The sequence below is a fragment of the Lipotes vexillifer genome, unplaced genomic scaffold (genome assembly GCF_000442215.2).
Source record: "Lipotes vexillifer unplaced genomic scaffold, Lipotes_vexillifer_v1.1 scaffold150, whole genome shotgun sequence".
In the NCBI taxonomy this organism is placed as follows: domain Eukaryota; kingdom Metazoa; phylum Chordata; class Mammalia; order Artiodactyla; family Lipotidae; genus Lipotes; species Lipotes vexillifer.
The window spans coordinates 6,928,423-6,942,298 of NW_006792921.1; the positions used below are offsets into that span (position 1 = coordinate 6,928,423).

At 40.8% G+C, this 13,876-nt stretch overlaps 1 protein-coding gene across 2 annotated transcripts in view; it reads right to left on the minus strand.

Annotated features, from left to right (window-relative positions):
• Window positions 1-759: 759 nt before the first annotated feature.
• PDE1C (phosphodiesterase 1C) overlaps window positions 760-13,876 on the minus strand; it is a 474,300-nt gene continuing 461,183 nt past the window's right edge. For both annotated transcript variants that reach the window (XM_007466117.1, XM_007466118.1), the window contains one exon: window positions 760-1,298. In XM_007466117.1, coding sequence (XP_007466179.1) covers window positions 1,129-1,298 — 170 coding nt within the window. In that variant the 3' untranslated portion in view covers window positions 760-1,128. The remainder of the gene's footprint in view (window positions 1,299-13,876) is intronic.

Below are 13,876 nucleotides of genomic sequence, written 5' to 3' on the forward strand. Positions count from 1 at the left end.
AGCTATTTCTGACCTTGAGATTTTTCTTACCATTTCTGTGAATTTAGTCCCAAAGTAAAAACTTTAGGGAGAGATACAGAAAGGCTTAAAAAATGCCACCATGAAGAGAGGTAAGTTATAGACCTCTATCCCGCCAACAGCTGTGAGAGCAATTGGGCTCCCAAAGGGACTCAGATATGTGGTCTGTTGGGAAGATGACCTGAAATTTAACTTACAGTCACCTCCAAACTTACGGAGAAAAATCTGCCAATACGGAATTCAAATTAGCTTCAGCATTTTATACTCTCTTGAACCAGGACCCTAAGACTAAATGGACATTTCCTGGGTGAATCTCAAACCAGGAGTCCCTGAGGTACAGGCGTCCCATTGACTTCTGGCATTGTCTACCGTGAGTGAAGAGGAAAGATGGGAGAAAAGCAGATCCAAAATCCATCTCCTGTAAACTCTCATGTTCTTAAAGGTACAGCAAGGCTATCAGGCATGAGGCATACAATGAGAACCGAAGACAACGGTCTTTATTTTTAACTTGGATCTGCTTTATGAAGCCTAAGTTCAGAAGTACATATGAACACAATTCATCAGTTCTCCTTTCCCTCTAAGATAGTTCCATTCAGAAGTACAACTTTTGTTGGGAATGCAATGACTTTGAGAGTTCCATGTTTACTTGAATTGTAAATATTTGTATTAAAAATTGGAAAAGATGTTTTTAGAAGTGCATTTCTTAAATACAATGATTATTATTAAACCAATATTCTCATTGGGACAAGTCAATTTCCAGGGATGAAAAAGGTGTCAATGGGAAGAATTTCATTTTTTTCTGAACGGGTAGCATCATTTTAACTTGGGTCCAATTTAGACTGAAAAATCTATACCAATAAAAGCCACATGAGACAACCCTCTTACTAGTTTGCTGCTAGAGGCTGCATGGACTTCCAAATCCTGTGACTGATGGCTCTATAACAGAACAGCAAAGGGGAAACTCACATATAGGCTTCACCGTGCCTTGGTGGAGTCAACAATGATAGCACCAGCCCTGAAGGCCTCATTCTGGAGACATATCCCACTGTGGCTGGTTAGTGCCCAGAGGCAGATGGGTGGGCCTCTCCTTCACTCCCTCTTCCCCTTGATTTATTTTCTGTTCCAGTTATGTGAGATGTTCTGAATCTTTTTCATTTTGATCCTCTGATCCAGCATCTTGTACCTTGCAGGATGCTCATCAGTTTTCTTTGGGACCGAAGGTGCGTAGGAGCTAGATGCATAAGCAGGGTATTTAAAATGACGCAGAGGAGGCTTGATGACTGCAGGCCATGCAAAGGAAGACAGACAACGGTTAGCCTCACCAACTACACAGTGCTCCTAAATCCTGGGGGTGACTTCCTGGCCCCCAGACCTGTTTGTTTTCTTTAAAACCAGTAAACAAACAGGGTTGAACTCTCACTAGAAATCTTACTGCAAATAGATGAATAAACACATCATCACTTTGGTCATTCACTTAAAATAAATAAAGACAGGGCCTCCCTAGTGGCGCAGTGGTTGAGAGTCCGCCTGCCTATACAGGGGACGCGGGTTTGTGCCCCGATCCGGGAAGATCCCACATGCCGCAGATCGGCTGGGCCCGTGAGCCATGGCTGCTAAGCCTGCACATCCGGAGCCTGTGCTCCGCAGCGGGAGAGGCCACAACAGTCAGAGGCCCGCGTACTGCAAAAACAAACAAACAAACAAAAATAAATAAAGACAAATGCCTAGGAAAAAAAAATTCCTACAGATAGACAGTGATGACCCCAGAATACAAAGGTTCTTTGACAATGAATGGATGGGGTTAAGGAAGTGAGAGGGAGCAGTGGCGTCACTTTGGGAAATGACAAAGCAAACACAGGTGAGCACAGCCATCTCATTAATCAGCACTTAGCACTGTATGTAAGCTTTTAGGGTTGCAAAGTGGCACACAATCCCGGAGTGCTAATAAGAACATCATTGAGAAAATATTTGCAAAGCACATGTATAAAGGTCTTGTACCCAAAATATGGAAAGAACTCTTAAAATTCAACAAAAGGAAACAAACAACCCAATTTAAATATATGCAAAGATCTGAACAGACTCCTTGCCAAAGAAGATATACGTATGGCCAAAAAGCATAGGCAAAGATGCTCAACAATTTTTGTCACTCGGGAATTGAAAATTAAAACAACAGTGATATATACTACACACCTATTAGGATATAGTACTACTGAATGAAAAAAAGCATATATACATCTAATCTTAATATTATAAAAACATATAAATGTGTGCATAGGAAAATCTGGGAGAACATACATTTAAACCATAGCAGTGATTATCTCTGAGTAGTATAAACATGGCAATTTTATTTCTTTGTAATTGTTTACACTTTCTATTTTTTCTATGATGATCAAGTTTTAGCGATGTAACTTTTTAAAAAGAAACATACTACTAAAAATTTCTTCCATAGAATCAAGTATCAAAGCTATTCTACAAAACTATACATAATGGAAAGTCAGGAAAACTGAGTTTACTCTGCACTTTAGTCCGAGACCTTTCAGAGCACTCACAGCTGAGTATACTTTTCACAGCCTAGAGATCAATATTCATTCACCAACTTATTAAAGCTCTTAACTGTGTGTCCTTCTGATACAACAATGAACAAAACAGGCAGAAACCTCTACCCTCATGGGGCTTCCACTCCAGTAACCCCCTCTGCAACCTGTGACTTGCTTACAGAAGAAAAAGTGTTCAATCATAATAAGTAATGCTATCACTACAAGCTCCACACTATCCACACCTACTTTGCCTTTGGAGCTAGGCTAACACATAAGTTAAGATTTTCAGCAAATGGTCCTATAGTGCCATAATAATGTATATGCAGATTAAAAAAAAAATCTCAGAATGTTTAATTCTGTTTCTTGGGGTAAACAAGGGATTGCAGCACAAAACACTCTAGGAACAAAAATATAAAAACAGTCCCGTTACCCTGGAGAACGGAGTAGAAACAGGCGAGGGCTTCGAATTAAAAGCTGATGGTCCCCACACTTCTGGGCTAGCTGATTTACTGCTCTTTAAGTCACAGTCCCTCTCCATATTCATTCTATTTTCACTACTCAGCATGAACCCAGCCAAAGTATTATTGAATTTCCCACTTCTCAGCATGAAGAAACATTTACCATTTGCTAGAATTCTGATCGTCAGAACGAAAGGTCTCCTTGCCACTGGAGTCGCTGCAAATAGAGTTGAATCTGCTGATAGAGATCGGCTCCCCACTGAGACTGTGGAAATACTTATATGCCTGCTGTCACCCTCACTCAAAATGTGGGAAAAAATAAAAATTCACACAGTGCTGTTTGTAGGCATTGACTGCCTTTCCCCTCTACAGGGGAACATGAAATGATAGAGCAAAACAGCAGCACCTGGGATGAGGGCACCATTTTGAATTTAATGAGGACCTTTCTTCCGGGGTGGTGCTGTGGCCACTTAAGGACTCTTTCATTTGTCTTTTGGCGATTCCTGAGATATTTCTGGAAGGAGATCTGGCCCTTTCCCTTTCGATGACTGGGTACCTCCCACAGCTGAATCCAGGCAGTAGTGTTACAATCCTCTTCTGCTCCCTCAACCCAAGCCTCTCCCCGCTCCAAGCAGAGAAGAACCAAATTGGGAACAGAATCCCCTCCCCTTCATATGCTTATCAACAAGTTGGACCCTTTCCTCTTGGGGACACGTTCACAAAGTCTGCTCTTGTCTCCTAGAGCAATTTACTTGGAGAAAACGATCTCATTGGCTAATGAAGATTTGACAAACACACGTTTCTCTGCACAGAGCCTGAACTTGGGAAAGTCATTCTCTATATTACTTTCAAATGTGCTTAGGAAAAGAAAAGTTGAAGACAAAAACTGACACATCATCATCCTTTATTATACAATTACAATGTTTGTTTTTCATAGATGTTAACGCTCTTTTAGGAGGTTTTTTTTTTTTTTTTTTTTTTTTTTTTTTGCGGTAAGCGGGCCTCTCACTGCTGTGGCCTCTCCCGCGGCGGAGCACAGGCTCCGGACGCGCAGGCTCAGCGGCCATGGCTCACGGGGCCCAGCCGCTCCGCGGCATGTGGGATCCTCCCGGACCGGGGCACGAACCCGCGTCCCCCGCATCGGCAGGTGGACTCTCAACCACTGCACCACCAGGGAAGGCCCTCTTTTAGGAGTTTTAATCCTCATTTGTTTAAATCTTACCTTTTTCATAAACTCAACTTCTCCCAAAGGTGTCTATGACTTTCGCCCTTTCATCTGCCATCACCAACTTGTTATTCTCTCTCTCTGAGGCCACTTTGCTTGGTGGCTACTTTTTTTTCCCATAGGAAAATAATGCATAGACTTATTCTTCAGAAAATAGACTGCGATTTATTCATATATCAAGTGTAACTGTGTTAAAGTTAAACTAGTATGTCCATGGCAGGACTTCTCAGAGACCTAAATGATGGCGACATGTATTATGAATCCTTAAGAACAGCCAACAGCATGTGTTTTTCTCATTTTGATTAGGCCAAGGCGCCCCCTTTATCAGGAGTATGTCACACTTTCGGAAAGACTGGTTTAATTCATTATCACTGTCGTTATCATGTCACAACATGTTGTATCTTATTAATTCGGTATGCCCTGTTGTTTGCACTGACAGCAGGCAGAAGGAATGGTCACTAGTGCTCATCTAATCTACGTGCACCCTAATTCCCGTGTGGTAAACCATGATCTGCATTAGAACCCAAATCTGTGTCTTCAGTCCCCCACGGCTTCAGTGTGATCTTGCAGGGCCACTGCACAGCAGCAGCAACTGTGAGAATTTCTGAATCTCTGCTGTAGAGAACTGCCTCCAAAGGCAGAAACTTGATTTACTCTTAGCTTCTGAATAAATTCTAATATTGGCACCTTAAAAAAAAAAACAAGTGTCGTGCATGTGTTTTCTTCTCTTTCAAAGATAATGCCTAACATGACCTTTGGAAAAAACATTTCCACATGTGGACATTTTCTAACTGCACTTACACACACACACACACACACAACACAACACATACACTAACAAGATAAAAAACAATCATTTATTGCCTCATAAATGTTGTTTTACATGAAGGACAAAATCCCACTGCCATACATTCCATTTCTAAAATAGTGTCTATTGATATCTGTCTAAAATTTGATGCAAAGTCCTTATAAAAAATGCTCAAAAATCATCCGAGTTTTGAATTGCAAGGGATTGACGTGTCAACATCCGTTCCACGAGGATAAAATGATACAAGAACTGAGCCTGTGATTTTCATTTCAGGATCCGTGATGGTAAAATAATGATAATATCTGACATACATCGTGTACTAGGCACAATGCTAAGAATTTAATGTGAACCAGCCTTTAATCTTCACTACAATTCAACAGGCACGCACTGTTATCAACCCCCACCTTTTTTTTTTTTTTTTGCGGTACGCGGGCCTCTCACTGTTGTGGCCTCTCCCGTTGCGGAGCACAGGCTCCGGACGCGCAGGCTCAGCGGCCATGGCTCACGGGCCCAGCTGCTCCGCGGCATGTGGGATCCTCCCGGAACGGGGCACGAACCCGTGTCCCCTGCATTGGCAGGCGGACTCTCAACCACTGCGCCACCAGGGAAGCCCCGATCACCCCCTTTCTTAGTGAGGAAACTGAGGCTTTTAAGTAACTTGCCAAAGTTTGAGTGAGGAAACTGAGCTTAAGTAACTTGCCAAAGTTTACACAGCTAGCATTGCAGGAAGTCTGGATTCTGGGTTCACATCCAAGAGGTCTAGCCTCAGACCGCACATATTTAAAATAACCCAGGACCAAAGTCCAGAGTAAGTTTTAATAACTACCATAATAACTTAAGATAGTAATTCATTTATACTATCAATAATTTGAGTATATATCTGTGATATATGGGATTCTTGAATACCATTGTTAGTAGGCATAATCATACTTCCCCCAAAGCAAAAGCAAATCGTTCCTCCTTAATACAATGTGTGTGGTAATGGCTCAGGAAGGAATTGCATAAAAACCGTGGCTAACAGGTCTCTTAAATAGCTGCTTTTGTCTCTTCCCTCACCTACGTGGGTTTGGGATGGAACAGGTGTTCCAGAAGTCTAAGCACCGGAGACAAGCAAACAAGTCAGGGGAGCCCCAGGGTCTTGGGTGAAATTTTTAACTTGGTGGCTCTCACCCCTCACTGCATATGAGAACCACCTGGGGAGCTTTTAAAAATCCTGGGTACCCCAGACCCATGAAAGCAGAATCTGTGTGGGGTTAGGCTGAGGCCTCAGGAGTTTCTAAAGCCCTTCAGATAATTCCACTGTGCTGGAGTTTGCAAACTACTGTTTTAGTCTCGCCAATCTTCCCCCTCCTTATCTTCACAAAGGGAACAACAGTGATAATATTTTGCACACACTGCAAGTGTTCTATAAATTGTAAAGAGCTAGCCAGGGCTCTTGCTATAGTTTGATCACAACAAACTGCCTGGCTGGTGAGGAGTCCTTTATGCATCAATTAAAGTTACTTGTGGTCTTCAAAATTAGGCTTTTTTTTTTTTTTTTCTCTCCTACCCAAGTAGTTTGCTCTTCCTGTTGGGTCTAACATGAAGAGAAAAGCTCTGAGAAATGAAGAAACCAATGTTCTTTTTGTTGGAAAAAACAACTTTGATGCTATCATCTGAGGATTGTGAGGAAATCTGCAACAAGAATAGCCAACACTTAGAGTCAGCGATCCTTCCTAAATATATTGAGCACTTGGAAAAGCAAAGAGTAAGACCAAAGAGGATGTTCCTGGTGTCTGACTAAGGCGTGAGAGCAAGAGTGGGTGCTTTGCAGTCGGAGAGACCTGGTTTTAAAGCCTCCTTCACCTCCCCCAGCTGTTTAGTCTTAGGCAAACACCTCCCCTCTCTAAGTGTCACTTTTCCCCTCTGAATAACAATGTTACACACTTAACAGGGCTTCTTGGGAGGACTCAGCGAGATGGGGCATGTGAACCATGTGAATCACAGTGACTGGCATAAAGCAGGCCTTCAGTTAAGGGCAACTTTTATTATTATTGTAGTGACAGTGACCATGTCCAGGGGAACTGCTGGTGGGTAAGGGGAGCTCTGGAAAGACTCTGGGACAGAGACATCCCTGGCAGCGCCGATCTTGGGCTGGTGGAAAGGGTGTTGCTCACACCTTCTGCCCCTTTCAGAGAATCGTCCTGACATCAGTTTCGCCCTCTGGATTTGTCTTCTCTCTGGACTCTTTCTAGCTTCCTTCTGGGACAACTTCTCAGAGCATCTGGAATTCCAAACCCGACTTATACCTGTTTCTGATTGAGGCAGCCACACTAGCACATTTGGTATGAATTAACTGCGTTCTGAAGATAAGCTCGTGGGAAGACATGCGATCAGCCAAAAGACTCCTCTCACTAACATCAGCTCCACAGAGAGTGGAATCAAGACGGGTTCATCCCAGTCCCAAAGGAAGAAACACACCCTTTAAAATTAGCAGTTTGGCTGAATTGGTTTTCATAGCTGGTCTTTTCCTTAAAGGGCAAGTGGAAGATGTTAATTTGTTTCACCAGAACAGGAGACTTGGTCCTTGTTCAATATCTAGGCTTCCCAGTAAAGTTTTAAAAATGAAAGTGAAGTGTGACAACTTTTTGTGAACCCAGGGCTTTGCTGTTTAAGGAGCCCAGTAGCATGGCCTGTCTTCTGTGCAGTTCAGTGTCTTTATATCCATTATCTCATTTGTAGTCGCCCCTCACCCATCCTTGAAAGGGAGTCAGATTCAGTTCTTTCTCTGTCCCCATATGACTGGGACACATAATTTCAGTTTCCCATAAAAAGAAAAAAACAGATAGTAACACTCACTGCAGAGGCCTGAGAATGACAAGAAAGCAACGTATTAGAAACAGCCAGCACAGCGCTGACACACAGTAGGTGTTCACCCAGTATCAGTTTCCATCCCTCTCCTCAGAGGCAGATCCTACATTTCAGGAATTATCTGGAAGATTTGCAATTGCCAGGAAAACTCAGCAGCAGAATACTTTCCCAGCTAGGGAATTGCTTTGTCTCCTCAAGACATGAAAGCGTTACATGAAGGCCACGCTGATAGGTCTTCCTTCCTTTTGCAGAAATACAATCTAGCAACATGAACCCAGCCAGAAAATTACTCTTAAACCATGCACATTAGATGTAGTGCTGTCTAAGGTGAGGGTCTATTCTTAAACCCTTCAAGGTGTAATTTATAATAAAACTAGAATACTTAAACCCAGCATCTACATTGGAAAAGACTGGTTCTCCAAGGACTCTTCCTCAAGAAAATGAGAATACTAACTAATCTACTGGTACCATATCTGAAGCTCACAGAGCAAAGAGCACAGGAGACAGGAAGCTTGGTGTCTGAGAAGCTATCCAGAAAAAGGCCAGTTGACACTGCCTGAACCAAACCACTCCCTGGTGTGGAAAGATCACCTGACCAGCATTTCCAGGTCCCCAGAGGAATACATGGCCACAGGGAAAAAAATAAACCACATAGTTTTATTGCCCTTCATCCAACCTAAAGCTGTTTGCTTCCACCTGCATTTCTCAACCCTGGATGCCCATCAGATCACCTGGAAAGATTCAAATTTACTGCATTCCTAAGCCCCACCTCCAAGAGTCTTGAAAGTAATCTGTTACTTTAAGGTGAAGCCCAAGCAAGTATGTTTGTAACGCCCAGTGGTTCTAACTCGTAGCCAGGTTGAGAACCACTGGCTTAGGTGCCGAGTTTGTTTTGAGAATATGTCGGCTTATCCTTAAGTTTCGAGGGATGCTTGGGGCAGCTGACAGGGTCTGGTCATTGCACACAGGAGTGGCCAACCCTTGGCCACATGCTAAGATCTGTGACAAGAATCAAATCCATGAAGATCTACTTTTGGGAGAGGTGGTGTGGTATTGTGAGAGAAGCGTGGGTTCACAGAACTGGATTAAACTATTACCAGATGTGAGATCCTAAGGAGATAATCTGTTTTGGGATTCCGGGTTTTGGGTTTGTTTTTGTTTTTTTCTGTAAAATGGGGAAAATGGTAACTTCTTTGCATGGTTGTTGTGAGTATTTTAAAGGGGCTATAACTGAGATTATGTATGGTACCTTGCAACCTCGTGGAGTGCCAGTATGTTGTAGGTGCTTGGTATGTGGCTACCATCATTACACAGCACAGGAGATGAAAGGTCATCACCAGGAGCCTTTTAATGGTGGTCTCCCTGGTGGATTTCTTATTATAGTATAGAAAAGTCATGTCATTCCCCATACAAATGGATTTTACCACATGAAAGACCTCAGCACACAATGAAGAGATTAACTTAATGAATTTATTTGTGACTATTTGGCAGAGAACACACCACTGTGATTCACAAAAGGCTAATTATCCAAAATGGGCATTTGTGGGGAAAAAATACATCTATATATATATATATATAAAATCTCCAATAAATATGTTTGCTGCCATTTTTGTATGTAATTATTAAATTCAACAAATTATCTTCAAGTCTTTATTATATATATATATATATATATATAAAATGTTTGTTTTTCCATTCAGCTACCTAAGGGAAACACTTTGCTGAAACCCAGTGCCATTTTAAGCAAAGCAGAATCATCTATCCCACATTCTAAACTATTTATACCATGTACAAATACGGAGCCTCATTCAATCACTTTGGGCTATTCCTAACCATGAGCTGGAACCCCCAGATGGGAAGTGTGGCTTAGATACCCAACCAGGATGGAAGGAGTTTCAGTCCCTGAACTCTAATCCTGACGTAATTAGGAAAATGACAAACAAATGACTTTTGATTCTTAAGACTCTTTGCATTTACTATGCTGAGCCATAATAATTCTTTGAGTCACCTTCATTGGAAGCCATTCTCGAACCACTGATTCCCTGGTCTTTGAGATACCTCTTCCTTATGCTTCACCCTACAGATCACTGATCCTGGCTATAAACTTCATTAGGACGGGACAGGGTGTTATACACATTTGCATCCCCAGAATTTAATCCCAGTACTGATAACAGCTGGTGCTGAAAAATATTTAATGAATGAGTAAACTACTCGGCATCATACTCAGTAACCTCCATAAATCTCTCATTTACTAAAGAAGAGGGGAATCACTTAGAATACACACCAGCTGACACGGTTGACTAGAATCTACAAAACCTAATACTCCTCCTTTGCATCAGCAATGCCTCGATACCTAGATTTGTTGCCTGTGTTTGCTCAAAGAAGAATGTCAGCAAGTTCCTTTCCTTTGAAGTTTCAAATTTGAGGCCTGAGCACTTTTGTTTTACACCAAAGCTATAACCTCAACTCAGGTCTTAACTATCATCTGGAGAGGCTGAGGCACAGTTTTCAAGTCTCTCTGACAAACAGGTGAAAGAGCAGGAGCAATTAGGTAAGGCTGGAAAGTAAGCTCTTTTCTTATTCAAACAACTGCTAGCTATTAAATGCCCTGCGACCTTATGATTTAATGATTAATCGCTTAATTTAATAAAAATATTATTTTAATTAATAAAAAAGAATAAGAAAGCCTTCCCTCAAGGAGATGATCATCTTCAATTGAGTTCTTTGTTTTCATTTTGTTTCTCCTGGCAAGCACAAAGAACACGAGGCATGCTCTTTCAAAGGAGAAAAATATTTGGGAGATTACGCAAGCTAAGTCTTTTGTTCGATATTTTTTCATCAGTGTGTGCCTTTTTCCACGTGTGCATCTGAAGATGGGGAGTGTAAGGCCAAATCAGTAGCTCTCTCCTTTGCTCGCACCAACTATGACCTCTGCCAGAAGAAGCCTGTAAAGTTAAATTTCTTTAGGGTTCTAGAGCTCTGAAGTGCTAAATCACGTATAACAAATGTGTTTTGCTCCAGCCCATAGTAAGAATGACAACTGGCATCCCTTAAACTGAACTCAAGATAGAAGGCAATTGCAAAGAGACCACTCATGGGAATCTTTACTTAAAATTAAGACAAGGCAGGATCCCTCCACACCCCACAGTTGTGCCTGAAATCGGTACATGCATAATTGTACTCTACCCCAGGCAGAGGACAACTGTGAAAGAAAGGCTGTTCCAGTGTGGACTGTTTGACATCAGTCTTTACCCCTGACAATGAAACTCGAGCAAAGAGTAGAGGATTGCCACCTGCTAACTTTGGGCGAGCTATTTATCTGAGTATGCCTCAGTTTCCTAATTTGTGAAATGGAGATAACAGTACCTTCCTTAGAGGGTTGTTGTGAAGAGTAAATGAGATAATATGTGTGAAGAACCTAGCATTGTCCCTGATATTTGATAGATGTGCAATACATACCAAAGTATTTACTGTTAAAAACCTGTATTAGGAAGATCAGAAGTTACCATTTTTGAAGTTAATCACTCAGTAACTTACAATACACATAATATTTTGCTTTTGTAAAAGCAACATAAGCTTCCTAAAATGTCTTCAGACCTCAGGGCTGGTCAGTTGTCTTCTGAGGAATCCTCTGGATGGATGTTTTATCCGTAGTCCCCTAGAACAGGACACACAAAAAATGTCATTGCAAGCCAGCTGGCATCTCAACGCACCAACTCTTTCTACATCAGGCAACGGAGATTAGAAGCAGAGCTGCATCTATTGCCAACACTACCGTGCAAGCCAGGAGCTGCACACACAGGAGCAATCAGCTATCTGCATCAGCGAATGACTACGGTACTGTACCTTTCCATCTAACGATCACTTCGGAAAAGTGATGTGACCGAGGCGCTGGGGGCATCTGCTCAGAAGCCACTGACTAGTCTCCATCGTTAGCAGTCGTGATTGGAAGTGAAGCTCTGGGCCACTCCTCCAGCGAGAGCCAACATTTGCTCAGCTCTCCATCATTTACGGCCCGCCCATGAGCTTGACTGCGTTCACAAACCTCATGGGGCACACTTGAAGTTGGCACTAGAAAAAAATTGTCTGCAGGTGCTATTACTTTACCATATAAGAGTCACTTTGCTATGGGCGTGCAAGGAATCAAGGTGATGTCCTCAGAGCAGTTTCCTGGTGCTGGCGTGTCAGGAGAAAGCTTTGATAATTTCAGAAACCACACAAGCAGTTCTTTAATGAAGTGGTCTCTGGTGGCTTCAGGACTGACACATGTGACAAACAAAACTGTCTTGGAAGACAGTCACAGATTTTTCACTAGGAAATTCTTTAATATATAATATTTGAGCATACAGAAACTATAATTAATAATATAACAAATACCCAGGTACTCTTGCAATACAGTTTAAGCAGATCTTAACATTTTGCATATTTGTTCAAAAATTTGTTTAAAGAGATTAAATATCAAGGTAGAATTTAAGTACCTAATATACCCTTCCCTCCCCCCCACAAAAAAACATCCAGAATTTGATGTTTATTATTCCTGTGCATATAGTCATTCAATTATTGCATTTCTATGCAACCATAAAATATCTACTTTTATATCTGCTTGTTTTTAAAAGATAATACAAATTGTGTTAGATGGTATAAATCTTATTGAAACTTGCTTTTCTTGCCCAACATTATGTTGAGCATTGTTTGCAATAGCAAAAAAATAATGGAAAACCACTATCAACAGAAAAATGATTAAATATCCTGTGGCACATTTATATAATAGGATATTGTACATATGTTAAAATGGATGATGTTTTTCAAAGAACTAGCTTTATATTTTGCATGGAATTTCCTTTGCCATACATTAGCAGACTTTCTGGGAGTTTTTCTTAAGTGTTTCTTTTAAAAGAAGGACAGGGCTGGATTTTGTTTTTTTTTTATCCAGATTTCTGTATTTTAAGAGCAGAGTTTGAGCCATTTGCAATTATTCTTATTACTGATAGTTTTGGACTTGATTCTACTCTCTAATTTTATAATCATTCTTTATTCCTTGCTTCTTTTTTATCCTTTCTGCCTTCTATCAAGTAGATACATTTTCTGTATTCCCTTTCTCTGTTGTTGTTCATTTGCTGACTTAGATGCTATAGGTTACATGTCTATTATTTTACTGATGATCCTTTGTGTTGCAAAAAAAGTTACAAAATTACAAAGCTCTGCCCAAAGACAGAATAGATCTTAGCATTCCTTAACTCCCTCTTAAATATCCCCTCTTCCATCTATAGTTTCTGTTTCCTATTTTAACGCAAAAAATATGGACATTATTTTTATGGTGACTAGTTACTCACGTTTACCAACATGCTTTATTTACTTGTGTGCTCACCATTAATTCCTGTCTCTCACACTTTGCTTTTGGGTTCACTTTTCTTCCTCTTGAGGTATGTCCCTTATACTTCTTTTAGTGAAGTCTGGAGTGCTAAATTATGTCATTGTAAACCTAAAATGTTTTTACTTTGCCTTCATTCATAACTAATAATTTAGCTATTTTAGCTATTATATGATGCTTTATTTTCCCTCAGCCTATGAAAGATACATCTTCATTGTCTTTTGGCATCTGCTGTTGCCAACGCAAATTTTGCTGTCAGTTGGTTGTCATTTTATTACAGGCAACCTGCTTGCAGCTCCCTTGAACATAACCAGCTTCTTATAGCAGTTAATATTTTCTCACCCTTGACATAATTTGGAACAGTCTCACACAATGCATTTCGGTATGTGTTTGGTATTACTTAGGTATGGCAAGTGAGGAGCATTTACTGTCTAGGAATTTGAGCCTTTAGAGCTGTTTACCTATCTTCCATGCTCTTTCATTTTTAAAATTGAGATATAATTCACATACCATATAATTCACCATTTGAAGTGTACAGTTCAGTGCTTTTTATTTTATTCACAAGGTTGTGCAATCATCACATATATATATATATATATATATATATAT